Source organism: Procambarus clarkii, chromosome 10, assembly GCF_040958095.1.
Source record: "Procambarus clarkii isolate CNS0578487 chromosome 10, FALCON_Pclarkii_2.0, whole genome shotgun sequence".
In the NCBI taxonomy this organism is placed as follows: domain Eukaryota; kingdom Metazoa; phylum Arthropoda; class Malacostraca; order Decapoda; family Cambaridae; genus Procambarus; species Procambarus clarkii.
Genome location: NC_091159.1, coordinates 51,667,338 through 51,680,508, shown reverse-complemented (window position 1 = coordinate 51,680,508; position 13,171 = coordinate 51,667,338). Strand labels below are relative to the sequence as shown.

The 13,171-nt window shown below is 42.1% G+C and overlaps 1 protein-coding gene across 1 annotated transcript in view; it reads left to right on the top strand.

The window, feature by feature from the left end:
- Positions 1 to 13,171, top strand: part of LOC138363371 (glycine receptor subunit alpha-2-like) — a 272,709-nt gene that overhangs the window by 98,154 nt on the left and 161,384 nt on the right. Inside the window, exon 3 of the mRNA XM_069322401.1 lies at positions 2,771 to 2,856. Coding sequence (XP_069178502.1) covers positions 2,771 to 2,856 — 86 coding nt within the window. The remainder of the gene's footprint in view (positions 1 to 2,770; positions 2,857 to 13,171) is intronic.

The window sequence follows — 13,171 nt, the reverse complement described above, 5'->3', positions numbered from 1 at the left end:
CAGCTGCTACGGGCTGCTTCCTGGTGTGTGTGTGCGTGCGCGCGCGCGCGTGTGTGTGTGTGTGTGTAAAAAAAAATTAGTTAGTAGTTAGTAACAGTTGAATAATTGACAGTTGAGAGGCGGGCCGAAAGAGCAGAGCTCAATCCCCGCAAGCACAACTAGGTAAATACAACTAGGTGAATGCACACATACACACACCTGGTGTCTCTCTTCATCTATCAGTAAATATGTACCTAGGAGTTATCTTCTATGGGCCGCAGCCTGAGGATGCGTGAGAGAGAGAGAGAGAGAGAGAGAGAGAGAGAGAGAGAGAGAGAGAGAGAGAGAGAGAGAGAGAGAGAGAGAGAGAGAGAGAGAGAGAGATCTGTAGTAGATATGATAGATGAAAAATAAGTCGAAGTCAGTGCATTAGACAGCAGATATCTAGAAAGATGGGGTCCAAGAGCTAAGAGGTCGATCCTGCAAACACAAACGCACCCCACACTATCACTCTTCAAACTGTTACCGCGTTCATAAGTCATGAGATTTGTTAATTTTTTTCCTGTTTATTTTTATGTCATAAGTTCTTTTCATAAGCATGGCAAATGTTTTTCATGCTTGAGAATATGTTCATCGCCCATGACAAATGTTTTTCATTCTAGAGATCATTTTCCTCGCCCATGACAAATGTTTTTCATTCTAGAGATCATTTTCCTCGCCCATGACAAATGTTTTTCATTCTAGAGATCATTTTCCTCGCCCATGACAAATGTTTTTCATTCTAGAGAACATTTTCCTCGCCCATGACAAATGTTTTTCATTATAGAGAACATTTACCTCGCCCCTGACAAATGTTCTTCATTCTAGAGAACATTTACCTCGCCCCTGACAAATGTTCTTCATTCTAGAGAACATTTACCTCGCCCCTGACAAATGTTCTTCATTCTAGAGAACATTTACCTCGCCCCTGACAAATGTTCTTCATTCTAGAGAACATTTACCTCACCAATAACAAAAATTCTCTATACAAATTTCCAGTAATAATTAGACCAATTTTCTTCGAATATGAACAAAAATGTGCGAGTTAAAGGACAAAATTTCCCTATTCTATGAAACTATTTCCCTTAAGAATGTTGAAAGTTCGCTCATGCGTAAATAAATTCTCTGAAACATGAATAAATTTTCGTCATGCATGAAACAAAATTTCTCATCCATGAAAAAAAATCCACGTTTGCACCACACAAAAAAATAACCAAATAAAAAATCCCTCATATATATATATATATATATATATATATATATATATATATATATATATATATATATATATATATATATATATATATATATATATATATATGTCGTACCTAGTAGCCAGAACGCACTTCTCTGCCTACTATGCAAGGCCCGATTTGCCTAATAAGCCAAGTTTTCATGAATTAATTATTTTCGACTACCTAACCTACCTAACCTAACCTAACCTAACTTTTTCGGCTACCTAACCTAACCTATAAAGATAGGTTAGGTTAGGTAGGGTTGGTTAGGTTCGGTCATATATCTACGTTAATTGTAACTCCAATAAAAAAAAATGACCTCATACATAATGAAATGGGTAGCTTTATCTATTCATAAGAAAAAAAATAGAGAAAATATATTAATTCAGGAAAACTTGGCTTATTAGGCAAATCAGGCCTTGCATATTAGGCTGAGAAGTGCGTTCTGGCTACTAGGTACGACATATATATATATATATATATATATATATATATATATATATATATATATATATATATATATATATATATATATATATAAAACAAATCTCCAGCGATAGTGAATGACGATTAAACTTTCGCTGAAAATAATTATCAAATTTCCGGTTGAAATGCAACAAAAAAAGTGCCTTGTTTCGTGTGTTTTAGTTTAACAAAGAATTTTTCGTTTCAAATTCAGCAAGAAAAACACGTCATTTCAATAAACTCTACAGAAATTTTTTTTTTGTACTTTTAATTCCATAATCTGGAATAATACTGCGATAAACCAAACTTAAGTATTCCTAGGCGTAGTATACCACATATGTTACTATATTGGGCCTATAAGATAGCGTGTGTGTGTGTGTGTCCAGCTGAGAAAACTCTTAACTTTAGTTTGTATGAACTAAAGAACTCAATTAATACGTGTACTATGTGTCCAATTCATGGAGGGTAGAAGTAGCCTAGGCTACTTTATGGAAGGTAGAAATAGCCTAGGCTACTGTATGGAATGTAGAAATAGCCTAGGCTACTGTATGGAAGGTAGAAATAGCCTAGGCTACTGTATGGAAGGTAGAAATAGCCTAGGCTACTGTATGGAAGGTAGAAATAGCCTAGGCTACTGTATGGAAGGTAGAAATAGCCTAGGCTACTGTATGGAAGGTTGAAATAGCCTAGGCTACTGTATGGAAGGTAGAAATAGCCTAGGCTACTGTATGGAAGGTAGAAATAGCCTAGGCTACTGTATGGAAGGTAGAAATACCCTAGGCTACTGTATGGAAGGTAGAAATAGCCTAGGCTACTGTATGGAAGGTAGAAATAGCCTAGGCTACTGTATGGAAGGTAGAAATAGCCTAGGCTACTGTATGGAAGGTAGAAATAGCCTAGGCTACTGTATGGCAGGTTGAAATAACCTAGGCTACTCTATCCTATTGAAATGTATCTTATTATCCCCCATAAGCTTACTTGAACTTAGAATTTATGTCAGGCCGTCGGTCAATATAATTCCCAGAGGATAATACGCTCGTCTCCCTCTACAGGCAGTGTGGCAAGGTCAACAATCTAGCGCTCCTTGACGAGATGTTGAAGGATTACGACAGGAGAGCCACGCCCACCAACCACCTCAGTGAGTACCACAGGGCCTCTTGAGTGCCTCTGTTACACTGTTGTAACATATTAAGGGGGGGGGAAATGTGTAATTTGAGTACATGTGTTGGCCAGGGGAGGAGAGATAGAGACCATGTGAGTCTCAGGGAAGCGTTCCTGAAGAGGCTATACCCCCTCCAGCCCTGAGGGACACGCTGCAGGCTCCGCTCTTAATTTTAAGACGTTATACTAATTGTGACGTCGAATTCATAGTGACGTCACACTCAAAGTGACGTCACATATCACACAAGACACAAAATTGGACTCTTATTTTCCTTCGGTTAGGATAGATTGGGTTAGGTTATGTTAGGTTAAGTTGGGTTGTATTAGGTTTTGATAGGTTAGGTTGGGTAAGGTTGATTTAGGTTGAGTTAGGCTGGGTTACGTTGATTTAGGTTAGGTTAGGTTGGGTTAGGTGGAATTAGGTTGGGTAAGATTATGATAGGTTAGGTTGGGTTACTTGATTTAGGTTGGGCTGGGTTAGGTCTGCTGATCCTAACCAGACATCAGAGAATGAAGAAACGACGACGTTTCGGTCCGTCCTGGACTGCTATCAAGTCCAGTAATGGACTTGTAATGGGAAAGGAGTGGAAGAGTTAATACAAATTTGAAGGAAGCGAGGGAGAGGAAAAGTGGGATGAATGAAAGAGAACGGTGAAGTCAAGAATGAAATAATAGAAAAGAATAATAAAAAATGTAAGAATAACGAGAATCAGGTAAAGTAAAGGAAAGGTTAAAATTTAGAGAAGGAAAAAGATGAATAGGAAAAGGGTATTAACAAGAAAAAGTTAGAACAATAGAAAGTAGGAAAGAAAGGAAAACAGCAAGAAGCCTATTTACAAAGAGAACAAAATCTAGTAAAGAAAGAGATAACCAGGAAAGAGACCCTAGAGAGAGGGTACAAAGTCAGGTCACGTTTGTTAAGAAGGTTGGAGCATCTAAGCATGTACTGTGAAAGGGAAGAGTCAACAGCAACAAAACCCTGACTAAGGTTCAGGTTGGGTAAGTTGTTTATCAGAGCCAATTCGACAAGACGACGTCTGTGAAGAGTAGAGGCAGGCAAGATTATTTAAGAAGAAAATCAGTCTACAGGATGATTTAGAGTCCCTTACGTGACAGAAAATAGTATTGTTTGACTGCGTCGGCGTTGAAGTGGTTACTAAAGAACCATTAACGTGCAAGATGGTAGAGAGAGAATAGGTTCTTGAGGAAGCAGGCGGTCATGTTCAGGAAAAGGAGAACCCGAAGTGTTGAACTGGAGAAAGTGAGAGACGGAACGAGCGATTACATGTTGCCCAATACAGTCTTTAAGAAACTTTAATTGGGCTCTTAAATCGTTCATGATACCAGCTCGGTGTCTGGTTTCTCGTTCCCTGGTTTACCCCAAACCTCTGTATGCACAGTGGTAAGTACACGCACTTCTTTTCCTACCACTACCTCCGCCCCTTTTGTTAAGAAAAGTGTTCTTGTAACACTCTTCCTCCTGAGCCCTATGCATTAGTGACCCCTCAGTTTCTTCACTCTGAAATTACTATATTTTTTATAAGTCTTTCTCTCGCTCCCTTGGTTACCCCTTTCCCAAGTGGAACTGTTCTCAAGCTAAAAGAAATTTCTATCATCCGAGAAAGTTTTTTCCCACACTTGTATCGCTGAGCTCTGCCTTCCTTGAGCTCTAACGAACTCACTAATACCCTTCGTCCTCTCGATATAAAGCTCGCCTTTATCTTTTATCTTCCATTTTTCTGACTTTTTCTTATTTATAACCTTCTTTCTTACCTTCTAACCTTCCTTTTACTTTCCCTGATTCTCGTTATTCTTACCATTACTCTTCAAGTTTTTTAATCTTAATATTTCGTTTCCTCTTATTCTTACCTTCAACTTTCTTTTCCGTTCATCCTAACTTTCATTTCACTCTCTTCCCTCACGGATAAGCACCTCCAAAGGATACCTGATCAACCAGGCTATGACTCGTACGTCAGGCTACGAGCAGCCGCGTCCAACAGCCTGGTTGATCAGTCCGGCAACCAGGAGGCATGGTCGACGACCGGGCCGCGGGGACGCTAAGCCCCGGAAGCACCTCAAGGTAACCTCAAGGTAACCTCACACTGTCTAATCTCTTTCCCTTTCTTCCCATTGGCCAGACTTGCTAATGGTCCAAGACGGCCCAAAACGTCGGCGTTTCTCCACTTTCTGATGTGTATTGTTGTTGTTGTTGTTAAAGATTCGCTATTTGGAACAAAATGTCCCAAGTAGCACGGGCTATGGTGAGCCCGTAGTTGAGCTTGGTCATCACATCTTCAGCCACGTTCCTGTGACTCATCGTTTGCATGAGGTTGGTTTAGGTTAGGTTACGGTGGATTCGGTTTGTTTTAAGCGTAGCGATGACGTAGAGTGGTAGACACTTTTATCCACCCAACTCGTTCAAGAAGCAGTTAGGGTGACCTACAGTTGTTATAGACAGTATTGTAATTGAGTGTCGAGAATAGAATTGGGGAGATTAGTTGGATCAGAAAATGGGAGGAACTCAATTATTTTTGTTCTATCGGAAAAAGATATTAGGAGGCGGGGATTATTTTTTTTTTTGGTCTTGACTTGAAGACCGTGTTCGAGGAGGTGGGGTGGGGGGGGGGGTAGTGTGTGTGTACTCACCTAGTTGTGCTTGCGGGGGTTGAGCTTTGGTTCTTTGGTCCCGTCTATCAACCGTCAATCAACTGTAAATCAACTGTGTGTGTGTGTGTGTATGTGTGTGTGTGTGTGTGTGTGTGTGTGTGTGTGTGTGTGTGTGTGTGTGTGTGTGTGTGTGTGTGTGTGTGAGTGTGTGTGTGTGTGTGTGTGTGTGAGTGTGTGAATTTACTATTTGTTTGCAATTTACTATTTGTACCTGCAGAGTCGAGCTATTTGCTCTTGGACCCCGCCTTTCTAACCAATTTTTTTTTTCCTCTTTTATGTCTACTACATATATTTATCTCTAACACACGCACACACATTCCCTGGAAGCAGCCCGTAGCAGCTGTCTAACTCCCAGGTACCTATTTACTGCTGGGTGAACAGGAGCATCAAGGTGAAATAAACTCTGCCCATTTGTTTCTGCCTGGTCCGGGATGTACTCACCTATTTGTACTCACCTATTTGTGCTTGCGGGGGTTGAGCTCTGGCTCTTTGGTCCCGCCTCTCAACTGTCAATCAACTGGTGTACAGATTCCTGAGCCTACTGGGCTCTATCATATCTACACTTGAAACTGTGTATGGCGTCAGCCTCCACCACATCACTTCCTAATGCATTTGTCAACCACTCTGACACTAAAAACGTTCTTTCTAATATATCTGTGGCTCATTTGGGCACTCAGGTTCCACCTGTGTCCCCTAGTGCGTGTGCCCCTTGTGTTAAATAGCCTGTCTTTATCTACCCTATCAATTCCCTTCAGAATCTTGAATGTGGTGATTATGTCCCACCTAACTCTTCTGTCTTCCAGCGAAGTGAGGTTTAATTCCCGTAGTCTCTCCTCGTAGCTCATACCTCTCAGCTCGGGTACTAGTCTGGTGGCAAACCTTTGAACCGTTTCCAGTTTAGTCTTATCTTTGACTAGATATGGACTCCTTGCTGGTGCCGCATACTCCAGGATTGGCCTGACATATGAGAATACAAAGTCCTGAATGATTCCTTACACAAGTTTCTAAATGCCGTTCTTATGTTGGCCAACCTGGCATATGCTGCTGATGTTATCCTCTTAATATGTGCTGCAGGAGACAGGTCTGGCGTGATATCAACCCCCAAATCTTTCTCTCTCTCTCTCTGACTCTTGAAAAATTTCATCTCCCAAATGATACCTTGTATCTGGCCTTTTGCTCCCCACACCTATCTTCATTACATTACATTTGCTTGGGTTAAACTCTAACAACCATTTGTTCGAGCATTCCTTCAGTTTGTCTAGGTCTTCTTGATGCCTCAAGCAGTCCTCTTCTGTCTTAATCCTTCTCATAATTTTGGCATCGTCTGCAAACATTGAGAGAAATAAGTCTGTACCCTCCAGGAGATCATTTACGTATATCAGAAACAGGATAGGACCAAGAACAGACCCCTGTGGGACTCCACTGGTGACTTCACGCTGATCTGAGGTCTCACCCCTCACTGTTACCCTCTGCTTCCTATTGCTTAGGTACTCCCTTATCCACTGGAACACCTTGCCAGTCACTCCTGCCTGTCTCTCCAGCTTATATACAGCCTCTTATGGGGTACTGTGTCAAAGGCTTTCCGACAATTTTTGTCACCTGGTCGTTGAATTCTATTAAGCATGTAAGGCAAGATTTACCCTCCCTGAACCCATGTTGGCGATTTGTCACGCAGTCTCTTCTCTCCAGATGTGTTACTAGGTATGTTCTCACGATCTTCTCCATCACCTTGCATGGTATACAAGTTAAGGACACTGGCCTGTAGTTCAGTGCCTCTTGTCTGTCACCCTTTTTGTATATTGGTACTACATTAGCAGTCTTCCATATTTCTGGTAGGTCCCCCGTTTCCAGTGACCTACTATACACTATGGAGTGTGGCAAGCAAAGTGCCTCTGCACACTCTTTCAATACCCATGGTGAGATCCCGTCTGGACCAACAATCTTTCTCACATCCAGATCCAGCAGGTGTCTCTTGACCTCATCTCTCGTAATTTCGAACCCATCCAAGGCGCGTGATTTACTTCCCCCTCTCCTAGCACAGTGACCTCACCTTGTTTTATTGTGAAAACCTCCTGGAACCTCTTGTTGAGTTCTTCACACACCTCTTTGTCTTTCTCTTTATACCTGTCCTCGCCTGTTCTAATTTTCATTACCTGTTCTTTTACTGTTGTTTCCCTTCTGATGTGACTGTGGAGTAGCTTTGGTTCGGTCTTGGCTTTGTTTGCTATATCATTTTCATAATTTTTCTCTGCTTCTCTTCTCACACTAACATACTCATTCCTGGTTCTCTGGTATACCTCTCTGCTCTCTGGTGTTCTCTTATTTTGGAAATTCCTCCGAAATGTGTGTGTATGCGCGCGCGTGTGTGTGTGCTCACCTAGTTGTGTTTGCGGGGGTTGAGCTCTGGCTCTTTGGTCCCGCCTCTCAACCGTCAATCAACAGGTGTACAGATTCCTGAGCCTACTGGGCTCTGTCATATCTACACTTGAAACTGTGTATGGAGTCAGTGTGGGGGGGGAGGGTGGAGAGAGGGTGTATGAAACTTTTAATAACATTTATTGACATAATTACATTTGAAGAAAAAGCAGAGTCCAGGATTCAATCACGTTTTCCCTTACGAAACCTCTACTTCCATCCTTAATTATGACGGCTTATTTTGCATTCAACAATCCACAATGGACACGCTGTGAGATTGTTCTCCTTTCATAATTGTTACAGCCAGCCTCCCAGCGCCTCGGAGCTTATATATACACAGCTTAATAAAACGCAAATTAAATCCCCATGATTGACCCAGGATGGACAGGTTTGGGAAATGAACACTCGTGTGTTTAATGAATGATCTGTTGCCCTGACGCAGACTGAAATAATAAAAGATAGTTAGCCAAGACACAGCATAAGATGGGCGACGGGAGAAGATAAGACGCTGTATAGGATGCTCAAGATAACAAGGCAGCATAGGATGGCAGGCAGCACAGGATGGTGAGCAGAATAGGATGGTTCAATGCAGCATAGGATGGGTGTAGGCAGAATACGATGGGTCTAGGCAGAATAGGAGGGGTCGAGACAGCACAGAATGGAAGGCAGTGCAGGATATGAGGCAGCAGAACAGAGTGAGAGGCACGGAAATCAAAACACAGACACAGAAGTACCTCCCAAGTGCAACAGGAGATGGAGTACAGAGGATGGATTAAACATGTAAAGAGAGAGGGGCTGGGGGGCAAAATCAATACAGTTTTGAAAATGAAATGATGGGGAAATGATAATAGACAATACAACCACTAGGGTTCACCGATAGATAATGCAGCCACTAGTGTTCAGTTTTAATTGACAATTCAGCGACTAGATTTACTAATGGACAGTATTGCCATTAGAGTTCACCAATAATAGACAGTACAACGATATGGCTCACCAATAATAGACAATACAGCTACTAGGTTTCACTAACAATAGACCACATAATTCCTTGAGCTTACCAGTGGACCACTACACCACTGTAGTGCAAGAGGACCCCCCCTTGACCACTTTATCCATACACCAATACATTACTACACCCATACACCAATATATCACTACACCCATACTCCAATACATCACTACACCCATACACCAATATATCACTACACCCATACTCCAATACATCACTACACCCATACACCAATACATCACTACACCCATACACCAATATATCACTACACCCATACTCCAATACATCACTACACCCATACACCAATATATCACTACACCCACACTCCAATACATCACTACACCCATACACCAATACATTACTACACCCATACTCCAATACATCACTACACTCATACACCAATATATCACTACACCCATAGTTCAATACATCACTACACCATGGGAATGAGTGACCACAGTGTACTGACATTTCAGTATCTGGTGGAAATAAGGATAACCTATCCAAGGAAGGTCCAGAAAGGAAAAGGTTGGCTTACTGAAGAAGGAAACTACGATGGGATGAGGAAAACAGATCACAGACAAAAGACTGTTCGAGATATAATGGATTACGCTACCCAGAAGTGCCAGGAAGCTGCATACAGGTTCATCCCAGCCCAAAAGGAGACAAATGAAAAGTAACAGAAGAATCCATGGTTCAATCAGTTCAATGAGTTACGAGGAAAGCCTACTGGAATTAAATTACGTCCCAGGAAGACAGAATAGTTAGGGAAGACATGATCACCACCTACAAAATTCTCAGAGGAGTTGATAGGGTGGATAAAGGTAACCTATCTAACATGGGTGGAACACGAACAAGGAAGACACAGGTGGAAACTTAGTACCCATACGAGTCACAGAGAGACGTTAGAAAGCAACCCGTTCTCGCAAATTCGTAATGTCAATATTGACTTATTAACTACGTGCATAGGTGATATACTAAACATAATAGATACCCTTAAAAAGATTCATAGAAAACACCGACCTTACCAAACCTTGTTAGTATCTTAAGATAAGCATCTTATTGCTTCGTAATTACAATTATTACTTAACCTATACCTATTATAGGTTAGGTAATAATTGTATTACCTATACCTATTATAGGTTAGGTAATAATTGTAATTACGAAGCAATAAGATGTAATTACAATTATTACTTAACCTATACCTATTATAGGTTAGGTAATAATTGTATTACCTATACCTATTATAGGTTAGGTAATAATTGTAATTACGAAGCAATAAGATGCTTATCTTAAGATACTAACAAGGTTAGGTAAGGTCGGTGTTTTCTATGAATCTTTTTAAGGGTATCTATTATGTTAAGTATGTCACCTATGCACATATTTAATAAGTCAATATTGACTTATTAAATTTGCGAGAACGGGTTGTAGAAAGACACATAACCTGTGCCAGGTAAGTCCACTACGGGCTCACCATAGCCCGTGCTGTTTGGAACTCTTTGTTCGGAGCAGCTGAATCTAAAACAACAACAACATTAGAAAGAACTTTTTTAGTGTCAGAGTAGTTAACAAACTTAATGCACTAGGAAGTGATGTGGTGGAGGCTGACTCCATACACAGTTTCAAATATAGATATGATAGAGCCCAGTAGGCTCAGGAATCTGTACACCAGTTGATTGACAGTCGAGAGGCGGGGGCCAAAGAGCCGAAGCTCAACCCCCCGCAAGTACAGCTAGGCGAGTACCCTGCACCAATACATCACTACACCAACGCCACTAAGCTGGGACGTCAACATGGTCAATATTGAAGCCAGGTGGCCAATACAGTGTCTGGCCCTGAGAGAGGAAGGTAAACACGCTTGGCTGATCTTGATATCTGGATATCTTGATATGTTTCCTTGTGATGGTGATGGTGGGGGGAGGGGGTGGAGGTGTTGATGGTGTTGGTGATGATGATGACGTGACGCTGACAACGGTGGTGGTTATGTGATGGTCGAAGTGGTGATGGTGAATGTGGTGATATAGTGAAGTGATGGTGGAAGTGGTGATGGTGAGTGTAGTGAAGGGGGTGGCATAGTGATGTGATGGTGGATATAAGGTAGCGGTAATGACAGAGACGGTGATGTTGACGGCTGCCGGTGATGAGGAGGTAGTAATGGAGCGGGTGTATAGTGATCATCACCACACTCATTCATACACATGTTCCTCAACCCACCCACCCTTCCCCCACCCGTCCCCCACCCTTCCCCCACCCGTCCCCCACCCTTCCCCCACCCGTCCCCCATAACAACATCATAAGGAGTTCGATACTAAATCAAAAAACAAAACTGCTTTAATACCCTTAATACAGTAACCCCCTCTCCACTGTAGCCAAACGCTCCTATCATAGAACATTTCGAATCCTCCAGGTTCGATCCCCCCTTAAACTCTCCATAAAACAGACTAACCTAACCCCCCCCCCCCCCGCCCCCGAGCTGAATCCTATATAAAACCTTCACTGCTACCCACCTTCTTCCATCCCCCCCCCCGCCCTCCTTCGGCTGGACTTAGCTTGAAGTCTTTAACACGTTTATTGGCAAATGGATACATAAACCTTGGAACTTATGAGATTACAAGAATCACACAAGACTTCTCCGGGTCTCTTGAAGGGAAAGGTAGGGGTATATCCATTTGGAAGGGATATACGATGCACAAGGAGATGGGACTATGTGATAAGAGGGAAGGAATGATGCCCCACAAGCACTGGGATTATCAGGATCGAAGATGGACCTGGAAGAATATCTTCACAGAAGTATGAATCTTCAGGATTCCTCGGAGTAACCAGACGAGATCTTTCTGAATCTAACATTTTAACATTTTTTGTGTTCCTTACATATATCTTAAGGGCACTCGAAATCTCAAGGGAGATATAGATGCCCAACGAAATACGAGATGGCTCTTTTATTCCAGCTTCCACATAGAATCCTCCTGACCAGAGAGAGAGAGACCTCCGTACTAAATGGAAACCTGCTGACCGATATTAAACCCGCCGGAACCAAGTGAAACGTGCACCAATTTACTGGTGGAAGCTTAAGCTTGGAAAAGGAATGGTGTCCACTCGGGACTGAGGCCACTCTCCCCACACACAGGGAGTTAATTTCCAGCAAGTTAGGGGATAATGGTTGTCAATCTCGCCAAGTTAATAACCAAAGGACAGGAGAGAGAGAGAGAGAGAGAGAGAGAGAGAGAGAGAGAGAGAGAGAGAGAGAGTGTTTGGGTGGGTGAGCGCACGAGTGTATATGCCATTTTGATCTCTAAAAAGGAAGACGGTTGTACGTCTGGTAATGACAGAGTTCTCACGAAGTTCCTCAATTGCAACTTGCACTTGCAAGAGTCCTACATCTTCTTAGTCCATCTTGCATGACATCTGTGTTTTGAGCCTTATCAGCCTGCCGCCGCAAACTTTCTCCTCTCTCTCTCCTCTCTCTCTCTCTCTCTCTCTCTCTCTCTCTCTCTCTCTCTCTCTCTCTCTCTCTCTCTCTCTCTCTCTCTCTCTCTCTCTCTCTGTATAACTATCGGTAATTCAAGTATTGAACAGTGAACGTTTTATTTTCCTTCAGCCATCCTCTGTCGTACCTTTTGGGTGGTGTATTAGTTTCTCAGCTGGAAGTTTTCCAAGGCTGAGATGGACATTTTCCATGGCTATACACTGCTGAGCAGAAAATTTGTCAAGGATATACGCTGCTGAGTTTGAAATTTTCCAGTGTTATACACTGGGGAGCAGGACAATTTCCATGGTTATATACTGCTGAGCAGGACAACTTCCATGGTTATATACTGCTGAGCAGGACAACTTCCATGGTTATATACTGCTGAGCTACAAACTTTTCCAGCTTCACTCCTGAACTGGAAATTTTGCATTTTGAACAATCTTTTTGTCATATACGCAATCTTCATATCCTCTGGTTTTATATATTTAAAAATTTTCAATTCCTGAAAATTCCATATGTAGACGATGAGTCACAATAACGTTCAGCTGCTGAAGAACAATTATCACACGACTTGGTAATGTCTCAGGACGGACCGACCTGTCGTCGCCTCTTCATCTTCCGAGTTGTGGTTATCTTGAGATGATTTCGGGGCTTTAGTGTCCCCGCGGCCCGGTCTTTCGGTCAACTTGAAAATTCCACTTTTTGTGACTTCGATTTCTGCAAATCCTTTAA